Raw genomic sequence first — 21,350 nt, 5'->3', positions numbered from 1 at the left:
ATACAAGATCTCAACCTTTCCTGGAATTCATGGTCAACTGGTCAGCTAGAGTAAGTAAATGCAAACAACTGTCCTTTGGCATTAAGATGGATTTGAATTTCCTTTTCTTTTGGATATTCTCTTATCTGAGGACTGGCCAGGCTGACCTTTCTCTTACTAACTTACATACATCTTCCTTGCATGTCACTTTCTTTGCCTTTGATGGATTGGCAGTTTTCCACACACATACATATTTCTCACACAATATATTTCAATAAAATCAATTTCACCAACTTTCTGGTTTTTTCTTCTCTGGGTTTTTTTGTTTTTGTTTTTTACCAACTTTAGAAATAAAAGCAACTACCCTTGCTTTATTTATGGCTTTGGTTTTTATGCCTCTCTCTTCTGAGACTTTCTCTTTTAGTCTTTATTCCCCTGATGAACATGCACGATCTGATGATACCTGTCTTTCTATGGATCTATATAAATATTGATTCCCGGCCGGGCGCGGTGGCTCATGCCTGTAATCCTAGCACTCTGGGAGGCCGAGGCGGGTGGATTGCTCAAGGTCAGGAGTTCGAGACCAGCCTGAGCGAGACCCTGTCTCTACTAAAAATAGAAAGAAATTATATGGACAACTAAAAATCTATATAGAAAAAATTAGCCGGGCATAGTGGCGCATGCCTGTAGTCCCAGCTACTCGGGAGGCTGAGGCAGTAGGATCGCTTAAGCCGAGGAGTCTGAGGTTGCTGTGAGCTAAGCTGACGCCACGGCACTCACTCTAGCCTGGGCAACAAAGTGAGACTCTGTCTCAACAAAAAAAAAAAATATTGATTCCCAAACTACAGAACTCACAAGAATAAGAAGCAAGCACAGAAGTCTGTTTCACTGGCACAGAAGGCAGAATTATACCACAAGAATTCCAACCCTAAATGGGAAGCCAGAACAACAATAGCTACTAACATGTGCCAGGTAGGGTTTAGTGCTTTACAGTCAGTATGTGTCTCCATCCCCATAGTAACTCTCTGAGACAGGTGTTGCCCCACGCCACCTAAGAGAAATGAAACAGAAGTACTTTGTCCAAGATCACACAGCAGAGCTGACTTCAGAGCCTGTATTATATACTATCACATCCTCTTAGTCATCGAGTTCCTCTCATTAATTTGGGAACTTCCTCACAAAGAAGTGAGTCAAAAGGTAGCTAAAGTATGACACTGATTAATATTTAAATTGTGGTGCTTACCCTGTGCTACAAAATGGCTTTACAGGCATTATCACTTTCAGTCTCCCATTCTAGGGAGGAGGAAACAGGTTTCAGAGATGTTAAGTAATTTGCTAACAAGCAGCGGAGGAGCTGAGGCTGTTTAAATTCAAAGTCCACACACTCCTAACCGCTCCGCTACACTGCCTCAGATGAATGTGGACGAACGAGGAAGATGCGGGTGGCGCCTCGTTCCTCACCCCACCTCACCTCCCTTAGTAGATGTACCTACTTTTAGCTGACCTTCCAAGCTTCGGGACACAGACCTATTTGTGTAAGTGATATACAAACGCAAATAAATGTAACTTTTCGCATTTACTGAAAATACAAATAACGTCAACTCCGGGGAAATGGGACGGATTCCAAATTAGCCCGCTGTTGAGATCTCATCCTCTCTGGTGCCCCGGAGCGAGGGAGGAAGTGGCTCCGGATGGAAAGTAAAGTGACAATCGCAGAAGGGAAGGCAGCCTTTCCTCCCCGGGCTGCAGAGGCGGCCCAGCGGGCAGAGGGAACCTGCAGAGGGCGGTTTCCCTCCTCTTTTCCTGTCCCACCCAGTCGGCCTGTCCCCCACCCCCACTCCGGCTGGCCTTTGCAGCTAACTCTGCGCGACTCTCCGCGGCTTCCTCCAGCTCGGGGTCCCTCGGTCGGTCTCTCTGGGTCGGCCTGTCCAGGCCTCCGCGATATCTCTGCGGTTCCCGCCCCGGTCGACTTCAAAAGGACGCGCGGAGTGGCGCCGGCCCTTCCCCGGCAGCCCGTCCAACTGGAAAGGTGAGCATGCGGAGGAGGGGACCTGGGGAGGGCGGGAGCGCCAGGAGAGCCCAGTCGCCCACACACGCGGCAGCCACCCCAGCCACTGCCGGAACTGAAACCGAGAGCGGCCGGAGCTCCGCGTTCCGCTGGAGCTGCGGGTTGCAGCTGCTCCGAACGCGGCGTCCCGGGACGCGCCGGCTCCAGACAGCGCGGGGAGTTGCTCGTGCGGGTAACGCAGGAGGGCTCCGAGTGGGGCTGGGGGCGGGGCCGCGCGGGCGAGGAGCCAGCCCGCCCTGTCCACCGGGCGTGATCCCCGACGTCCGCAGAGGTGTCGCGGGTCCCTCGGGCGCCCGAGTCACAGGCTGAGGCCGTGAGGTTTGGCCGGCCAGTGGGGTTCGGTAGGCTGTTCGCGCATGACGCACCAGACGACGAAGCGAGGACTGGGAGCGGGCTGGCCAACCCCGGAGACAGGCCAAAAGGCGGCTGAGGGGCCTCACCTTCAGTTTCTCTGCCTGGCTACCCCGTTGTCCACACCCCAGCTCCCGAGCCCGGACGTGGGTCCTGACCTTCCTGGCCCTCTCCTGACACCTGGTGGATGGCTCCACCACAGTCCGGGCTGTGGAATCCCAGGGTACCTGTTATCGCGCTTTGGCGAAACTGGGTCCGCTGCTGATTTGCATACCTTTGCCTGATTTTCTCAGGCCTTGAGAGATCGCCTAGGTAAATGTGGTAGCCCCGTGAAAGGATCCCGGGGTAGAGCGTTCAAAGGTAATGCACCGCAAATGCATGCGGTCTCGTATCTGCGCTTGGGGAGAGATATTGGTACCTGCAGGCTGGGGAGATACTCAGGGAAACCAGAAGAGGGAATGGGGAAGGGACTCGGAAAACCTGGCAGCAAAGGCTTTCCTGGGATTTACAGGCGTCTCCAGCCCCAGGGGCCCACCCATTTCTTTCCTGCCTTTGCACTTCTTCCTACAGATCTGCCCCTTCCTCGGGGTCTTCAACCACTGGCAGCAATGACCAGCCTCCTGGCCACACCTCCTCCAGAAGGTAGGTGAAGCCTTTCCTAATTCGAATGGAAGAGAATTGTTCAACATCCCCTACCCCGATCAGTCCTGGAATTCCTTAAGGCCTCAGCCCAGAGGGGAAGACTCTCCCACCTCTCTCTGCCTGCCTCACAGGAAAAGGTCCTGGCAGGACACAGGAGACAACTGGAGCGTGCACTGTAGTATAATTTTCATCTGAAGTCTGGTGGACCTGGGCCAGTTCCTGGCGCTACCGCTTAAAGCTATGTGACCTTGGTTTATAAACTAATTTTATAAACCTAAAGGGAGGGCTTTACATTCACCCCTCTAATAATTTATAACTATGGCAGAGTTTGGCAGCAACCCCCATAATTAAACACGGAAAAGGAATCTTTCAAAGATAACAGGGAAGTAAAAATTTTTATAAAACATGCTAAAGATAGTATTTCTAAGCTTGAATTCCGGTTTCATTTGTAAAATAGGAAAATAGTACCTATTTTATGAGGCTATTTGTGCGGATTAAATGCGACAACCCACATAAAACTCCTATAATAGTGTCTAGTGTCTAGTAAGCATTCAGTGACATTGGTTACTATTATTGGGTGCTTGTTAGAAATGCTTGTTTCACTGGAAAGGGATTTTGCTAGTCTAATTCGACCCCTCTGATGATAGAGGCCCAGCACTAAAACCTCACTGTTGCCTGGAGGTACGCTAAGGAGAGCTCTGCCGCTCGTCACACTGAGAATGGATTCCCGCCTCTCGGTTCATAACCAGGATGGCCTGGACAAACTGTCAGATGTTTATGGATTGTTTTCAGCATGTACTAGATAGAATGAGGGAGGAATAAACGCTTGGTTGGTCTGTGTACCTATATTTTCATACACATAGTCTCATTTGTCATTAGGACAGACATTCCTAGCTTTTACTGATGTGGAAACAGGTGACTGACAACCCCAGTGGAAGTCTAAGACAGTGTCCTCTGTGACTGATGATGCGCACGATGCAGACTTTTAATTGGTGAGAAGAGATAAGAAAAGGGAGAAATGGGCAGAAGTCTAGATTGGTCAGCAAAGGCTTCATGAGTAGGGAAGGGGATCTGGGCTTTTCCCTTGAAGGATGGATGAGGTTTGCACAGGCATAGAGGGGGCAGCAGGTATGCTGGATGAAGGTAGAATACCTTTCCCATGTGTGAAGCTACAGAAACCGGATTTGCCCTGGAGGGTGTTCAGGAGGAGAGGGCAGAGGACCTCCAGAGTAAACCTGCCCATAGGGAAAAAGCCAGCTGGGGTTAGGACCTGGGCAAAGGGGAACTAGTTACATTCTTTTTTTTTTTTCTTCTTTTTTAAAATTCATGGTAAAATATATATAATACAAATGTTACCATTTTAACCATTCTTTGGTGTACAGTTCAGTGGTATAGTAGTCCCCTTTACCCACAGGGGATATATTCCAAGACCTCCAGTGGATATCTGAAACCACACATAGTACTGAACCCTCTATATGCTGTTTTTTCCTACATATATATACCTATGATAAAGTCTAATTTATAAATTAGGCACAGCAAGAGATTTATAATAACTAATAATAAAATAGAACAATTATAGCAACATACTTTAATAAAAGTTATGCGAATGTCTTCCCTCTCTCTCCCTCTCAGAATAGCTTATTGTACTGCAGATCTTAGAACCCTCAGCATATAATTTTTTTCTTTCCTTATTAAGTCAAGAACTTTCACCTTTTCACCTAAAGGAAGCACTTTACTGCTTCTCTGTGACACGTCCAGATTGCCAGCAGTACTACTTTTTTGTGTTGGGACCATTATTAAGTTAAAAAAAGAGTTACTTGAACACAAACACTGTGATCCTGTGACATCCAGCTACTAAGTGACCAGTGGGCAGGTAGCATCTACAGCATGGATATGCATGACAAAGGGATGATTCATTTCCTGGGCAGGACAGAGCAAGATTTCATCATACTACTCAGAATGGCATACAAGTTAAAACTTATGAATTTTTTATTTCTAGAATTGTCTATTTAATATTTTTGAATTGTGGTTAACTGAGAGTACTGAAACCATGGAAGAGAAAGCACAGATAAGGGGGGATGGCTGTATGAAGTCCATTCCCATGGTCGTGCAACCATCACCACCATCCATCTCCAGCGCTTTCTCATCTTCCCAAACTGAAACTTCACATCTGTTAATCACTAACTCCCATTTCCCCCCTCCCTCAGCCCCTGGCAACCGCCATTCCACCTTCTGCCTCAATGAATTTGACTGCTCTAGCTACGCTGTATAAGTGAAATCATACAATAATTTGTCCTTTTGTGTCTGGCTTATTTCACTTAGCATCATGTCCTCAAGGTTTATCCATATTATAGCATATGTCAGAATTTCTTTCCTTTTAAAGGCTGAATAATCTTCCATTGTATGTAATTACTACATTTTGTTTATCCATTCATCTGTTGATGGACATTTGATTGCTTCTGCCTTTTGGCTATTGTAAATAATGCTGCTACGAACATGGGTGTACAAACATCTGTTTGAGTCTCTGCTTTCGGTTCTTTTGGATATATACTCAGAAGTGGAAATTGCTGCATCATGTGGTAATTCTAAGTTTAATATTTTTGAGGAACCACAATGCTGTTTCCCACGGTGGCCGCACTGTTTTTCATTCCCACTAGCAATGCATAAATCTTCCTGTTTCTCCACATTCTTGCCAATACTTTTTATTTTCTGTTTTTTTTACCAGTAGCCATCCTAATGGGTGTGAGGTGGTATCTCACTGTGGTTTTGATTTGCATTTCCTTAATGATTACTTATGTTGAACATCTTTTTATGTGCTTATTGGCCATCTGTATATCTTTGGAGAAATGTCTATTCAAGTCTTGACCCATATTTTTTTTGGATTCTTTTGTTGTTGTTATTGTTGAGTTGTATATTTATATTTTTGACCCAATGAGTGAAGTGACATGAGTAAAGTGGTATCATAGGACATATTATACAGTCCCCTACCTACTGGGTCCAAGCAAATGTAAGTTCAGAGACAGGAATGGAGAAAAGAATAGAAATTGCAGACAGGGAGAGAGCATATACTTTGAAGGATGGGATCACTAGGGTCAGCCCTTCACTTCCACCCTGTCTTGCACTTCTTTTCCGCCACCTTTCGCACTTATGCCCCCCTCACATCCCTTTTCCCCAGTCTACAAAGGTTTCCTAAAGCAGATATCCTCAGGGCTGTTGAAAATGAGGGCCACATTATGACTTTTTTGGACCCTTGACACTTTTGTCTTTGTGGGCTCCTCCCCCATAAAATTATTTTTGTTTTTGAGACAGGGTATTGCTCTGTCACCCAGGCTGGAGTGCAGTGGTGCAATCATAGCTCACTGTAGCCTCAGACTCTTGGGCTGAAGTGATCCTCCTGCCTCAGCTTCCCAAGTAGCTGGGACTACAGGTGTGTGCCACCACACCTGGCTAATTTTTTTAAAAATTTTTGTAGGGCTGGGGTCTTGCTTGGTTGTCCAGGCTGGTCTCAAACTCCTGGCCTCAAGCAATTCTCCTGCCTTGGCCTCCCAAAGTGCTGGGTTTACAGGCATGAGCCTCTACACCCAGCCAAAAATATATATACATAAAAAATAGTATTTTACAACTGCATCAGTGTAGGGAAGAATGTAAAAATATTAATATAATAATATAGTTAATATTAATATTTATAATTGAGTGATATAATAATATTTATATTTCTTTGACCTAAAAGTTTGATTTTTTTTCTAAAAGAAAATGAAAATCATTAAAACGAAAATTGTTAAAAATATTTTCATGGGCCCTTAGAAGTACTGTGGACCATAGGCACTGTGGTTGTGCATAGTGCGTAAGTCAACCCCGTTGGAAGCAGGGCAGAGTGGAACTGTGCCTTGTGGGCTCTGCCCACCCCCACCAGCTAAAGCTCATCCCTTGCCACCGAATAATCACTCTAGCTACCTCCTGGCTTGTCCTCACCGTGTATTAGACACTTAGCATTTTTCATTGCACTTATCCCTCAACACAAAACAGATTTTATTCTCATTTTACAGAAGCAAACACTGAGGTTCAGGGAAGTTAAGAAATTTTCAGAGGTCAAGAAAATGTCCCAAGGTCATGCAGCTGTGTCGTGCAGAGGCAGGATTTTGTGCCCAGTCTGATTTACTGCAAAACCTGTGTTCCTTCCGTCATTGTATACCGCTTCCAAAGCCTCACTCCACCCACTGGCCCGTGCACGCGAAAGGAAAGGTGGGAGAGAGGGGGCAGAGTTCCAGGGCGGGGTCCGCAGAAGGAGAATTAGGGGAGCCGCCCCATTTGGGCAGGTCGAGAGTAAATAAGTAGGTTGGCAGACTCGGGTGGCAAAGGATCTGATGCCTCGGTGATAAGAGATTTAGCTCAACCTGGGAACAAGGGCCACAAAGAAACCAGCCAGTATCTGGGTTAACAAAAAAAGGAGAATGAGCAGAATAGATCTTGAAGGTCATTTGCTGTTGTTTAGGATTTGGGTGGAGCCTTAAGTCGTGCGGCCCTCTGCCCTGGCATTCCACCTCCAGTAAAAATGGTGCTATGGTGTTTCCAAACCTGAGAAGGGAAGGTCGATGGTAGCGTTATTATTCCTTTGTTTGGACAAGGAGATAGAAAAGAAATGGGGTAGGAACAGGAGATGATGGGGGAAAGCTGTAAGCCATTTTCCCCCTTCTCATGCCAGGCTTCCTGAACTTAGTTGACTTTGTTGTTGTTTATTTTTTCATTTAAAAGGTAATACATGCTCCTCAGGACATAGCCTTCTAGACCTTTTCTATGTACATACAGACAGATACGTGCATGTTTATAGTTTTCATTTATTTTTATAAAGATGTAATCATATTATATACACCACCTGGCAATTTGCTTTTTTATCTAACCATATGTCCTGTCCCAGTAATATTACAGATCTACCACATTCTTTTCAACCTGTATAGTGATTCCAGAATGGATGACCTATAGTTTATTTCATCTTTCCTCTCCCAGTAGACATTCAGGTATGAATCACTCTTGCAAACAGTGCCACAGTGAACACCCTTTCCATTCTGCCATAAAATTCAGGGAACTCAACCCAGTGGACGTGTAAATGAAATGTTAGCTGGAGGCAAAACAGGGGTGTTTTCAGAACTTGTGGAGTTAGTAGTGTTTGGTGGAAAGAACCTCGGAATCAGGAGACAGATTTGAAACCTGGCTCGGCTACCCGGGGCTGTGATAACACCACTCTGCCTACATCACATTCTTCTGGTAGAGATAAAATAGTGGATGTCTTACAAACTGCAAATCACAAATATCAATTATGGTTCTGATACTTTGACCCTTATCTTACAGTTCCCTCTGCCTGAAATGTTCTCCTCTGAGGTCTTTGCATGGCTGCCTCCCTCTCCTTCTTTAGGTCTTTACTGAAGTCGCCTCATCAGTAAAGCTTTCCCTGACAACGTCATGTAAAATCGCAACTTCCATCCACGTCCCAGCTCCCTGTCCCTCTCCTGCCTGTTTTTCTCCATGGTGCTAATCAACAGCTAATATAGCTTATCTTTTATGTATTTACTTTATTGTCTGTCTTCCCCCTCTAAGAATGTAAGTTGCATAAAAAGAGAGGGTTTTTTATTGTGATAAAATTATACATAACAGAAAATATGCCATTCTGACCATTTTTAAGTGTACAGGCCAGCAGCAATAAGTACATTCACATTGTATGTTCACCGTCACCACTGTCCATCTCCAGAACATTTCCTCATCCCAACTGAAACTCTGTACCCACTGAACATCAACCCCCCATTTTCCCCTTGACCCTATCCCTGACGACCTCCATTTCACTTTCTATCTCTGTGAATGTGGCTACTCTAAGTACACTAAGTACTCTAAGTACACTCTGTGACCTTTAGTTTGAGAAAAACTCTTTTGTGTAGAATGCAATTCAAAAATTTGATTTTTTCTGCTGGTGCAATGGCATATGCCTGCAGTCCCAGCTACTTGGGAGGCTGAAGCAGGAGGATCACTTGAGCCCAGGAGTTCTAGACCAGCCTGGGCAACATAGCTAGACCCCATCTCAAAAACAAAAAAGACTTTTCTAAATAAACATTTTATTTTTGAGTAATTTTAGATTTATAGAAAAGTTGCAAATAGTACAGAGTTCCCGTATACTTTTTAGCTAATTTAATATCAACATCTAACATGACCATGTACCTTTGGGAAAACCAAGAATTTAACACTGGTACAAAACTATTAACTAAACTACAGACTTTATTGGGATTTCACCAGTTCAAAAACTTTGATTTTTGAAGAGAATTCTTTTTTTTTTTTTTTTTTTTTTTTTTTTGAGACAGAGTCTCACTCAGTTGCCCGGGCTAGAGTGAGTGCTGTGGTGTCAGCCTAGCTCACAGCAACCTCAAACTCCTGGGCTCAAGCGATCCTCCTGCCTCAGCCTCCCGAGTAGCTAGGACTACAGGCATGTGCCACCATGCCCAGCTAATTTTTTCTATATATATTTTAGTTGTCCATATAATTTCTTTCTATTTTAGTAGAGACAGGGTCTTGCTCTTGCTCAGGCTGGTCTCGAACTCCTGAGCTCAAACGATCCTCCCGCCTCGGCCTCCCAGAGTGCTAGAATTACAGGCATGAGTGGAAGAGAATTCTAATAGAACAATTTTTATAAAATTAAACAATTTTATAAAATAGAATAATTATAAAAATTCCAAAGTGAAGGCTGAGAAGGGTCCTGCCAATCAGCTAGTTCAACTACCCGTTCTGTGCTAGAAATCTCTCTCCAGTATGTCATGAACCATGTGTCCAGTTTTGCTCTTCCTTCTGTTGGAGAGACATTTGTCTTCTCCCTCCAGTTTCTGCCCTTAGTCCTCTTACAGGTCACCCCTTGGCATATTGGAAAACAAAATTTAAGTTCTAGGCTCCCCTTAAGTTTCTTCTGTAGGCTTTCTTTTTTTGTAAGCTCTCTTTATCTGATGTGGTTTGCCTGCTGACCTCAAAATTGTGACACCCAAACTCAGCCGTCTGGGAGTGGCGCAAAGTTGAGCTGCACTATCGTCTCCATTATTAGAGACCATATTTATATTGCTGGTAGCTAAAATAATAGCAACTTTAAATTTTTTACGATTACAAAAGTAATTATCGCTGTAAGAAATTTGAAATACAAAGGAAAGCATATGGAAGAAAATAAAAATCATTCAGAATTCCACAACCTAGCTGTAACTCCTGCTGCTGTTGTGGAGTACATCCTTCCGGTGTCGGTGGTTTCCTAGGCATCCCCCTGTAGGTCTTTTATATATGTTGCTGCTAAGCCACGGCTTCACCATCCTTTATTTGTGAGTAGTTGATTTCCTGAACCTCAGAGCAAGGAATTTGTTAAATTCTCATCTTGTTCAATTTGGCCCATGTCTTAAGTCATTTGAAATCTGTCTCTCTTTATCAACTTACTAGTTGCCGCTCTAGCTTTGAAGTCTTTAACAAATTTGTCAGACCCTCCCTAGGTCTGCAAGGGTTTGCATTTACCCAAAGGGCAGAGCCACGCTAAGCCCACGTGGAAGGCACCAATAAAGCAGAACACCGAAACAAAAGATCTTGCAAAGAATTTGATAGTCAGTATATTACAAAATAATAAAGCTGGAGTCATTACATAAGGGAAAAATTATTTTATTGGACTTTCTTTTACTTGTTTTATGATTTAATATTTTTATTTTGAATTACATAAAGGCCTTATTTTGGCCCGGGCATAGTTTGACACAACAATTATCAATTCAAAAACAACTAGGGTCAAATCCTAGTGGAAGAATTTCTCTTTAGACTGGCATCGCTCCATTCCTTGACAGCCTGTTACTGCCCCGCTGAGAGCTTATAGCCACACTGTATTTCTCCACCTTGTCCACAAGGATATTATAAACAGTCTTATCATATGCTTTGTGATGCTGTCTACTCATGCAGCACCTTCAACTCTCCTTACATTCCCTCCCCTTCCTCACTCTTAACTGTGATCTTGCATCCTATTTTCCTGAGCAAATTAAAGTTCTCAAAAGAGAACCGCCAAGGCTCCTACCCCTACCATCTACCTGCTACCTACGCCTGTGCCCGTGTACTCTGCTTTTCTTCCCTTTTTTTTTTTTGAGACAGAGTCTCACTCTGTTGCCCGGGCTAGAGTGAGTGCCATGGTGTCAGCCTAGCTCACAGCAACCTCAAACTCCTGGGCTTAAGCGATCCTACTGCCTCAGCCTCCTAAGTAGCTGGGACTACAGGCATGTGCCACCATATCCGGCTAATTTTTTGTATATATATATTTTAGTTGTCCGTATAATTTCTTTCTATTTTTAGTAGAGACGGGGTCTCACTCTTGCTCAGGCTGGTCTCGAACTCCTGACCTCGAGCGATCCACCCACCTCGGCCTCCCAGAGTGCTAGGATTACAGGCGTGAGCCACCTCGCCCGGCCTACTTTTCTTCCTATTACAAGAGATGAGCTCCCTCTACTTCAGTCTGCAGCCGAGCTGTCTATCGTGCAACAGATCCTATCCCTTTGAGGACATGGTTGCAGCCACTCTCCTCTCTCACGCATCATTGATTGTTCCTTCTCATCTGAGTCATTCCTCTTTGTACATAAACATGCTGGTATTTCTCCTATCCTGAAAAGCAAAACGAACAACTTGAACTTTCTTCCCCCTCCAGTCACAGCCTCATTTCTCTGCTCACCTTTACAGAAAAAAATTTTAAAAGAGTTTATTTATATCCTGCTTCCAGTTCCTCTCCTTCCATTTCTTTCTTGAACCTGCTCTAAATTATGGGTTTCTATTCAGCACTTCACCAAAACTTCTCCTATAAAGGTCATTCATGACCTCTACGTGGTAAAACACAATGGTCCTCAGTCTCCTTGGGCTCAGTCCTGGGTCCTCTTTATCTGCACTTATTCCCCCGGTGATCTTGCCCAGGGTGGTCTTCAATATGCTGATGACATTTTTTTATCTCCAGTCCAGATCTCTTCCCCAAATTCTAGTCTTGACTAGAATCTAATAAGCAATCTTGTTTCTTCCAAATCTGTTCCTCTCGCAGGCTTCCTACTCTCAAGTAACACCATGCCTTCATCCTTGGCTCCATCCCACATCCAACCCTGTCAGTCCTTGCTTAGAAATCTATCCAGACTCCCACTGCTTTCTCGCTGGGCTGCTGCTAGACCCAATCGATGTGTTCATGCAAATTAGGAAAGGGTGCCCCCTTTGGTGGGTGCAGTTGTGCCCTTGTGCAGGGTACACTTGGCTTATAACCCTGTCCCCACCTTCCCACAGCCTATTGTCCACCCTGCAATCAGAGGGATCCTTTAAAATCAATCTGTTTCAATTAGGTATTGCTGCGTAACAAACCATCCCAAAACTTAGTGGCTTAAAGCAACAGCAGTTTGTTTGTTAACAATTCTGCCAGTTGGCTGGGCATCCCTCTGGTGGCTTCACCTGTGTTCATTCATGCAGTGCAATATTCTGGAAGGCCCACTGGGCTAGAAGGGCAAAATGCCTTCCCTCACAGGTCTGGCAGTTAACGCTGGCTGCCAGCTGAGCCTGGGGTGCTTGATTTCCCTCCGTATGGCCTCTCATCCTCCAGTGGGCTTAGACTGGGCTTCCTCACAACACGGTGGGCTCAGGGTTTCAAAGTGTGGTCTCTAGAATTTCAGGCCCCACCTCAGACCTACTGAATCAGAATCTGCATTTTAACAAGATCCTAGGAGACTTGTGCCCAACAAAGTTTGAGAAGCAATGCTTTAAAATATAAATCTGAATAGTCTCTGCTCAAAAACCTGTAAAAAGCTTCCCTTCACACTCACTGAAAAAGCTGAAGTCCTTTTCTTGGCCCACAAAGGCCTCCCTGACTTCATCTCCCCCTACTCTCTCCTTTGCTCCCTCCAAGTGGCCTCCAAGCTGCTCATTTAACATGCCAAGCTTGCACTGGCCCCGGGTGCTTTGCAACATTATGGACAGCCCTACCTGGAACTTGCCGCTCCCTCTGCCTGGAATGTTCTCCTCTGAGGTCTTTGCATGGCTGCCTCCCTCTCCTTCTTTAGGTCTTTACTGAAGTCGCCTCATCAGTAAAGCTTTCCCTGACAACCTCGTGTAAAATCGCAACTTCCATCCACGTCCCAGCTCCCTGTCCCTCTCCTGCCTGTTTTTCTCCATGGTGCTAATCAACAGCTAACATAGCTTATCTTTTATGTATTTACTTTATTGTCTGTCTTCCCCCTCTAAGAATGTAAGTTGTATAAAGAGAGAGGGTTTTTTTTATTGTAGTAAAATTATACATAACATAAAATATGCCATTTTAACCATTTTTAAATGTACAGGGCGGCAGCAGTCAGTACCTTCACATTGTTGTACATTCACCATCACCACTGTCCATCTCCGGAACATTTCCTCATCCCAAACTGAAACTGTACACTGAACATCAACTTCCCATGTTCCCCTTGCCCCTACCCCCCGACAACCTCCATTCCACTTTCTATGTCTGTGAATGTGACTACTCTAAGTACCTCATATAGGTGGACTCGTGCAGTATTTGTCCTTTTGTATCTGGCTTATTTCACCTGGCATAGTGTCCTCAAGGTTCATCCATGTTGTAGCATGCATGTGGCAGAATTCCTTCTCTCTCTCTCTGTCTTTTTTTTTTTTGTTAAGAATTTCCTTTCTTGGCCGGGCGCGGTGGCTCACGCCTGTAATCCTAGCACTCTGGGAGGCCGAGGCGGGTGGATCGCTCGAGGTCAGGAGTTCGAGACCAGCCTGAGCAAGAGTGAGACCCCGTCTCTACTAAAAATAGAAAGAAATTATACGGACAACTAAAATATATATATACAAAAAATTAGCCGGGCATGGTGGCACATGTCTGTAGTCCCAGCCACTCGGGAGGCTGAGGCAGTAGGATCGCTTAAGCCCAGGAGTTTGAGGTTGCTGTGAGCTAGGCTGACGCCACGGCACTCACTCTAGCCCGGGCAACAGAGTGAGACTCTGTCTCAAAAAAAAAAAAAAAAAAAAAAAAAAAAAAAAAGAATTTCCTTTCTTTTTAAGGCTGAAAAATATTCCATTGTATGTATATATACCACATTTTGTTTATCCATTCACCTATTGATGATTGATGGACGTTTGGGTTGTTTCACATTTTAGCTATTGTGTAATGCTGCTGTGAACATTGGTGTACAAATACTAGTTGGAGTCCACTCATTTCTTTTGGATGTCTACCCAGAAATGGGATTGCTGGATCTCGTGGCAATTCTGTTTAATCTTTGGAGGGAATGTAGAGGTAGGAGTTTTCACCTGTGTTCTTCTGATTCATGCCCACAGCCTGGCACAGAGTACACCCTCAGTAAGTACTTGTTGAATTAAATTTTTTTAATTATTATGGGTATATAATAGTTGTATATCTTTATAGGGTACATTCGAAGTTTTGATACAGGCATACAGTGTGAATTAATCAAATCAGGATAATTGGGGTCTCCATCCCCTCAGGCATTTAACATTTCTTTGGGTTAGGAACATTCCAATTCCACTCTTTTAGTTATTTTGAAGTATACCCTAACTTATTGTGGATTATAGCCACTTTGTTGTGCTATCAATATTGTTCATTCTACCTAACTATATTTTTGTCCCTATTAACGATCCCCACTTTATCCCCCTTGCCCACTACTCATTCTACTCTCTATCTCCATGCAATCAATTGTTTTTAATATTTAGCTCCCACATATGAGTGAGAACATGCAAGATTTGTCTTTCTGTGCTTGGCTTATTTCACTTAATATAATATTCTCCTATTCCATCCATGTTGTTGCCAATGGTAGGATTTCATTCTTTTTTGTGGCCATATGATATCCCATTGTGTATATGTACCACAATTTCTTTATCCATCCATCTGTTGATAGACACTTAGGTTGATTCCGTATCTTGGCTATTGTGAATAGTGCTGCAATAAATGCGGGAGTGCAATTATTTTTTCAATATACTGAATTCCACCCCCTTCGGATATATACCCAGCAGTGGTATTGCTGATCATACGGTGGTTTTACTTTTAGTTTTTTGAGGAACCTCCATACCATTCTCCATAGTGGTTGCACTAATTAATATTCCCACCAGCAGTGTACAAGGGTCCCCCTTTCTCCACATCCTCACCAGTATTCATTATTGCCTATCTTTTTGATTGAATTAACTTTTAGGTTTTTCCCTGTCCGTGAACCTGGAGTCTCAGTCTAAGAAGGCTGGGCAGCTTGAGTCAGTCTGCTCTTAGTCATCCCATTCTGACTCCTAACACTTGCTGTTTCAAGGCTCCCAAAGCAGGCCTTAATAACTTGTTTTTGACTTTTACTGGGGAACCACATCAAGCTCACCAGTTGTTTACAGAATTCACCTTCTTTCCATGGCCATTCAGGCTCCTGGCCCCTTTCTTTCTCAGAAGCTCCTAAGAAATCCCATTTACAAGTTCTTTTGATGCCCTTGGTTGTCGTTACCTGGATCCCTTTTAGATTAGCCTGGTGCTTTCTGGGTTTCTTTGCTTTTCTTGGGCTCACTTCCCCATGTCCCTAAGGCTCCTACTGCCTCTCAGTGCAAAAATCATTCTCTGTGACAGAAGGCAGAAAGGCTTGGAGGAAATTTTGCTTTCTCCTGTTACCTCCAACCTGACATGTCCAGGCCCAAACAGCAAGCCTAGCTTTCCCATTCTTCTTGCTCCTGATATAATGCTTTTTAAACTGCCCTTCGAATTTTTTTGACACTGGAGTTACATACAGCTTCCTGACACTATCCTTCTAAGTCTCTGACAGCCTCTAATATAACCATTTCTGCTATAAAACTTTATGTGCATTTTTAAAAAGATTCACATTTTGAAATCATATTATGAAAATAAGAGAGCTTACATGAAAAACAGGATTGGGGCAGACCATTCAAAACTTACGGAACTTTGTAACCAGAGCTCTAACAAATATAATAACAACCCCAATAAAAATATTGGCAGAGTTAAATCTCCACTGGCATTCGAACCTTGAATTCCACCCAGTCCTTTCCAGGCTATACTCTGGGGTGTCTGTTTCCTTTTCTTAGATGTAGGTTCTAGAGAGCCTTCTCTTCTAATAGAAACCATTTCATCAAAAATAAAAATCTGATATAGGGTCTGCCTACTTCATTAATCCATTGGAGGTGAACTTCTTCGCACCCTATTTATCTGCACTAACTGCCTCACCAGATGGTTTAATGTAAGTGGATCCCAACCAATAAGTGCATTCAAGGAAGGCATTCTGTTGAATTTTTTTCTTCTTAAGGTCTTCCTATCTGTTAAAATGTTCTGTAGTTGTGGGAAAGCTTGCTTCTCATCATGTTAAACATCAAAGCTAAGGAATCTGCATGTGAATCCACACGCCTTCCACGTTACCCTGACGTCATTCCCGTTTGCCTGTCGCCTATGAGCGAGTTCACGTTAGTGGAGCACTCCCTGTAGCACGACCGGCGGTGTTTGATTGTGACCATCTGGTTTTTCTTCTACTTTTATCCATATCTTTTAAACCCTTGAACTTTTTGGAAAGCTTGTTGTGCTGCCTCATAGTTATCTTTTATTACCTCTCTTTATTTTTCCCTATTGAAAAAGAAAAGAAAAGAACAGTGGCAGGAAGGTTTAGTATAAATACCTTGCTTGGGCTTTGGAGTGGGTACTCCTGGATTCAGATCTTGGCTCCATCCACTGTTTTTTGTTTTGTTTTGTTTTTGAGACAAAATCTCACTGTTGCCCAGGCTAGAGTGCTGGGGCATCAGCCTGGCTCAGTGAAGCCTCAAACTTCTGGGCTCAAGCAATCCTCCTGCCTCAGCCTCCTGAGTAGCTGGGACTACAGGCATGCGCCACCACGCCAGACTAATTTTTTCTATTTTCAGTGGAGACAGGGTCTCACCCTTGCTCAGGCTGGTCTCAAACTCCTGACCTCAAGCAATTCTCCCTCTTCTGCCTCCCAGAGTGCTAGGATTACAGGCGTGAGCCACCATGCCTGGCCCATCCTCTGTTACTTCATGTGTAATTTGAGGCGTGTCACTTAACTCTCCTTGGGCCTTGGGGTCCATATCAGCAAAAAAAAACACCTACTTTGAAGTGATTGGTGTTAAAAAGATTGATAATGATGTATATAAAACAGCTAGCACAAAGCAGAGACTTAGTAAATGACAGCTGTTATAATTGGGATCATTTGCAGAATTTCCCAGCTAGGAACCATCTTCCCTCCCAGTTTCTCTTTCTAGGGACTCATGTGTATCTGTTCTCTGTATACTCAGTAAAATTCAGCTCTGTAGTCAGGTCCCTGGCTCACCTCATTGCTGGTGTGTTCCCAGCATCTATGACTGTGCCTCTGGTACGTGGTAGGTGCAAAGTAAATTGTTGATTAATTGACCTTAAATCAGTGGTCCCCAACCTTTTTGGCGCTAGGGACTGGTTTCATGGAAGACAATTTTTCCGGAGAGGGGTGCTGTTGGGGAGGGTAGACAGAGCTCAGAGCAGCTCTCCCTTTTAATCATTAAGGATATATACAAAGTCACATTAAATAATATTTATGTAGTAGCTACTATATGATGCTCACATGTTCCCTCCTTTCATCTTCACAATAGACCTGCAAAGTTGGTTAATGTAGTCCCCATGGGTAGCAGATGAGAATGGATGACTGAATCAAGATATATAACCATTTGCCCAATGCCACAAAGTGGCTTAGTATACTACCGTTCCTCAAGAAAGAGTGGACACGAGTAGAGAAGGGTTTGGCCTGGCCCTGGGAGGGGGGAAGTGCTCTAGGCAGCCCACCTCTGCTTTCTCTGTCATAGGTCCGGGATGTCATCGGGCTCCCCTTGGCCTGTGTGGAAAGTCCCCTCAACACCATTGGCCACTATTGGCTCAGACTCTCCAGACCATTGCTGACGAGTTAATGTTACTTGGCCCGGATGGAAATCTGAACGTGTCAGGGACTAGACGGGAATCATACTCACACTGTGCTGGCCACACTGGCCTTTGAGTCCTCCTGTCCCAGAGCTTTGACCCAGGCTCTTATCTCTGCCTAGGATGTGCCCCACCCCTGTCACCCAATAAACTACTGCTTTGGCTCCCAGCTCGGATATCCCTTCCTTGGGAGGTAGCTCCTGGCTGGAAGACTAGATCAGGGCCCTCTGCCACATACTGTCCTAAGTGCCTGGGTGTTTCCTGTGTCGCACTTGCTGCAGTTCCTACCTGTGTGAACCGTGGGGTGTGGTGGAGGGTAAGCGCCTGGAAGTCTGTTTGCTCACCATTCTGTCCCCAGTGTGTCTGGCACAGGGCTGGGCAGAGAGGAGGGGCCAATCTGTGCTGCTGCTGTTATTTATTGAATATTGTGGAGTCTCCAGGGTCAGCCAGCTTGTTTTCCCCAGGGCACCTCTGTCCTGCAGTGGCCTCTACTTAATTATTACCTTTTCAAACCTCTACATTAAAATGCTAATTAGGAAAGAATTAAAGAGCTTCCTGACTTTCTGTGTGAACACTTAACAGGACTTCTAGAGATCACTAATTCTGTAATGTTCTGACCCTGGGTAATGACTTTAGGGTGGGGCTTTCAGGCTCTGAAGGATAAACAGGCCCATAGCAGGAGGCGGTGCAGGAGATATTTTAGGGTAGGAGAGGCCTGTTTCAGAACCTTTCAAATTGCAGGGCCTGTCCTGGAAGTGTAGAAAAGGGTTTTAATAGGAGAGGAGCATTTTTTCATTATTTTAAAATAATGTTTACAAAGAGCTTGTAAGAACACTGAAGAAAATGCATGTGCTGTATAACATAAAGTAAATATATGTGTGCATATACATATGTATATGTATAGAAATCAAATGAGTTTATGTACATTTATGTAAAAATATGCATTCGTCATAAAGGTTTATCCTTACTGAGTTACTTGCTACATGTCACAACAACCCTGTAAAGTAGGTACTGTTACCTCCATCTTGCAAGTAAGATAACTAACACAGAGGGGTTAAGTAATTTTCCTGAGGTCACACAGCTAGTAAAGGACAGAGTTGGGATTTGAAACCCAGTCAGTCAGGCTCTGAAGTCCATACTCTTTTTTATTTTTTTAGAGACAGGGTCTCACTGTTACCCAGGCTGGAGTACAGTGGTGTTATTATAGCTCACTGCAGCCTTGAACTCCTGGGCTCAAGAGATCTTCCCGCCTCAGCCTCCCGAGTAGCTGACTACAGGTGCATGCCACCATGCCCAGCTAATGTTTTTATTTTTTGTAGAGATGGGGTCTCACTATATTGTCCAGGGTGGGCTTGAACTCCTGGATTCAAGTGATCCACCCACCTTGGCCTCCCAAAGTGCTGGGATTACAGGCGTGAGCCATGGTGCCTGGCCTAAAGCCCATCAAAATGTCAGTTGTGTTTGGGTAGTAGTTTATTTTCTCTATTCTCCAGGTTCTTCTATTCTGACTTACTATAGGCATTGAATGATAAACTTTTAAATAGGGAAGAAGGTGGGGTGGTAAAATTTGAAGGACAAACATGCTTTCAAACAAAAGAATTCACCCCATTTCCTTTTATACTTTTCTAAATTTTCCAGAACTGATGACTACCCCAATTCTGCAGGCCACTGAGCCCCTGTCCCCAGAAGCTGGAGCCAGCACAGCACTCATTGCAGGTAACAAAGGCTTTGAGCCAAAACCAGGGGACCTTCTGAGATCAGGGGCTACCTCTCTCCAGAGACAGCCTGATGAACTAAGATTTTTCCCATATAGGAAAAGCACAACACTGGGGACCAAATCCATTAATGGGTTCACTCTGACACGTAGGCTGTCTCTGTTTCTCTTTCTCACACACACACACACACACACACACACACACACGGCTACAAAAGACTCAGAGGCTTCAGTCAGAGGCACTGCCAGTAAATGATAGGTTAGGAGTGGCCACAAATAGCTATGCATATGGACACTACACTCAAGTTCGTGGGTAGGGAGGAGGATATATGTGTTTAAAAAACCCTTCCTGTTGGAGTAAGCTATTTCCTGTTTCTCTCCTTCCTGTTTCTATCATAATCATCAGGAACTGGTTTGGGAGGGAGTTCAGTTTTGTCAGAAATCAAAAGCATTGTGTCCTTAGCTTAAGCACCAAGAGACTGCAGCTATTCTGTACCGTGGCATTGGGCTTGGTGGGGTGACATGGATTTGGATGGGAGTGGACACTAGTTAACTGAAGTGGGAGGATCCTATGAGAAGAGTAAGAAATCATCTAATTCTGGTGATTCAGTGAATTACTGAGGCATCCCCCATCCTGAAACATCTCTGCATTTTCCCTCTCCTTTTCAAGTTGTTATCACCGTGGTCTTCCTCACCCTGCTCTCAGTTGTGATCTTGATCTTCTTTTACCTGTACAAGAACAAAGGCAGCTACGTCACCTATGAATCTGCAGAAGGCGAGCCCAGTGCCATCCTCCAGATGGAGAATGATTCAGCCAAGGGCAGAGAGAAGGAGGAATATTTCATCTGACGATTCCTGGGCCCCAAGGAGCTTATTCCTAGCTCCAGTGCTAACACATTGACTGTTTAATTTATTAGGTGAAAGTTTTCTCTGAAGCCAGTGAGAAGCAGTGATTGATGTAGGCAAATCCAAGCTCCTTCCAGGACACAGTCCCAAATGCCAACATCACTGACTCCAGGGACCAGGGACATGGAAGAAAGCTGCTTATGATGTTTTTAAACGGGCCTTTGTAATAGAGCTGGTATTTGTAACTGGCCAACGAGGCAGGGCTCTACCAGGGGACATTTGAGTACATGCCCAGTCATCTTAACTTTTTTCACAAGTCAAAGGGATAGAAAAGAGAGTTAGGGTCACTGGCTGCTCCTCTCTGTCCTCTACCTGGTCACCTAGTGATAGCCCCAGTGGAGATACTGTCCAGAGTTCATCCCAGGTGCTGGATACCATAGTAAAAGGCCAGGCCAGGAGGGGAAGACTATGGAGATCTTACCTCCTGATAAGTGTGCTACTTACATCCCTCAGTCTGAGCCCTTCCTTTCCATAGTTCCCAACAACCTTATACTTATGTGATTTTTATTCAAATTAAAATTTTTCACTGACGCAAAAATCAGATTGTCATGTGCAAGAACTACCTTTATCCTTGCTTAAGCTTTTTTTTTTTTTTTTTCATTTTCTTTTGCTCATGTAACTCCTTTGCACATGTTCTCTTTATTTTTTTTTCCTCTCCTGACTCTCCTGCACATGTTCTCTTCTAAGCCATAAGAACCCTAGGGAAGTTCCAGAAGTTCCCAGAACTATCTCAGAGGTCTGAGATA

At 44.2% G+C, this 21,350-nt stretch overlaps 1 protein-coding gene across 1 annotated transcript; it reads left to right on the top strand.

Moving 5' to 3' along the window:
* Positions 1–2,014: 2,014 nt before the first annotated feature.
* Positions 2,015–21,144, top strand: SMAGP (small cell adhesion glycoprotein). Its single transcript, XM_069491222.1, has 4 exons — positions 2,015–2,219; positions 2,969–3,040; positions 19,623–19,700; positions 20,369–21,144. The coding sequence occupies exons 1-4, from the start codon at positions 2,015–2,017 to the stop codon at positions 20,545–20,547; spliced, it is 534 nt and encodes a 177-aa protein (XP_069347323.1). The 3' UTR covers positions 20,548–21,144.
* Positions 21,145–21,350: the final 206 nt, after the last annotated feature.

This window comes from Eulemur rufifrons, chromosome 16 (assembly GCF_041146395.1).
Source record: "Eulemur rufifrons isolate Redbay chromosome 16, OSU_ERuf_1, whole genome shotgun sequence".
NCBI classification, from domain to species: Eukaryota; Metazoa; Chordata; class Mammalia; order Primates; family Lemuridae; genus Eulemur; species Eulemur rufifrons.
The sequence above is the reverse complement of the archived record's forward strand: the minus strand, read 5'-3'. Positions and strand labels throughout refer to the sequence as shown.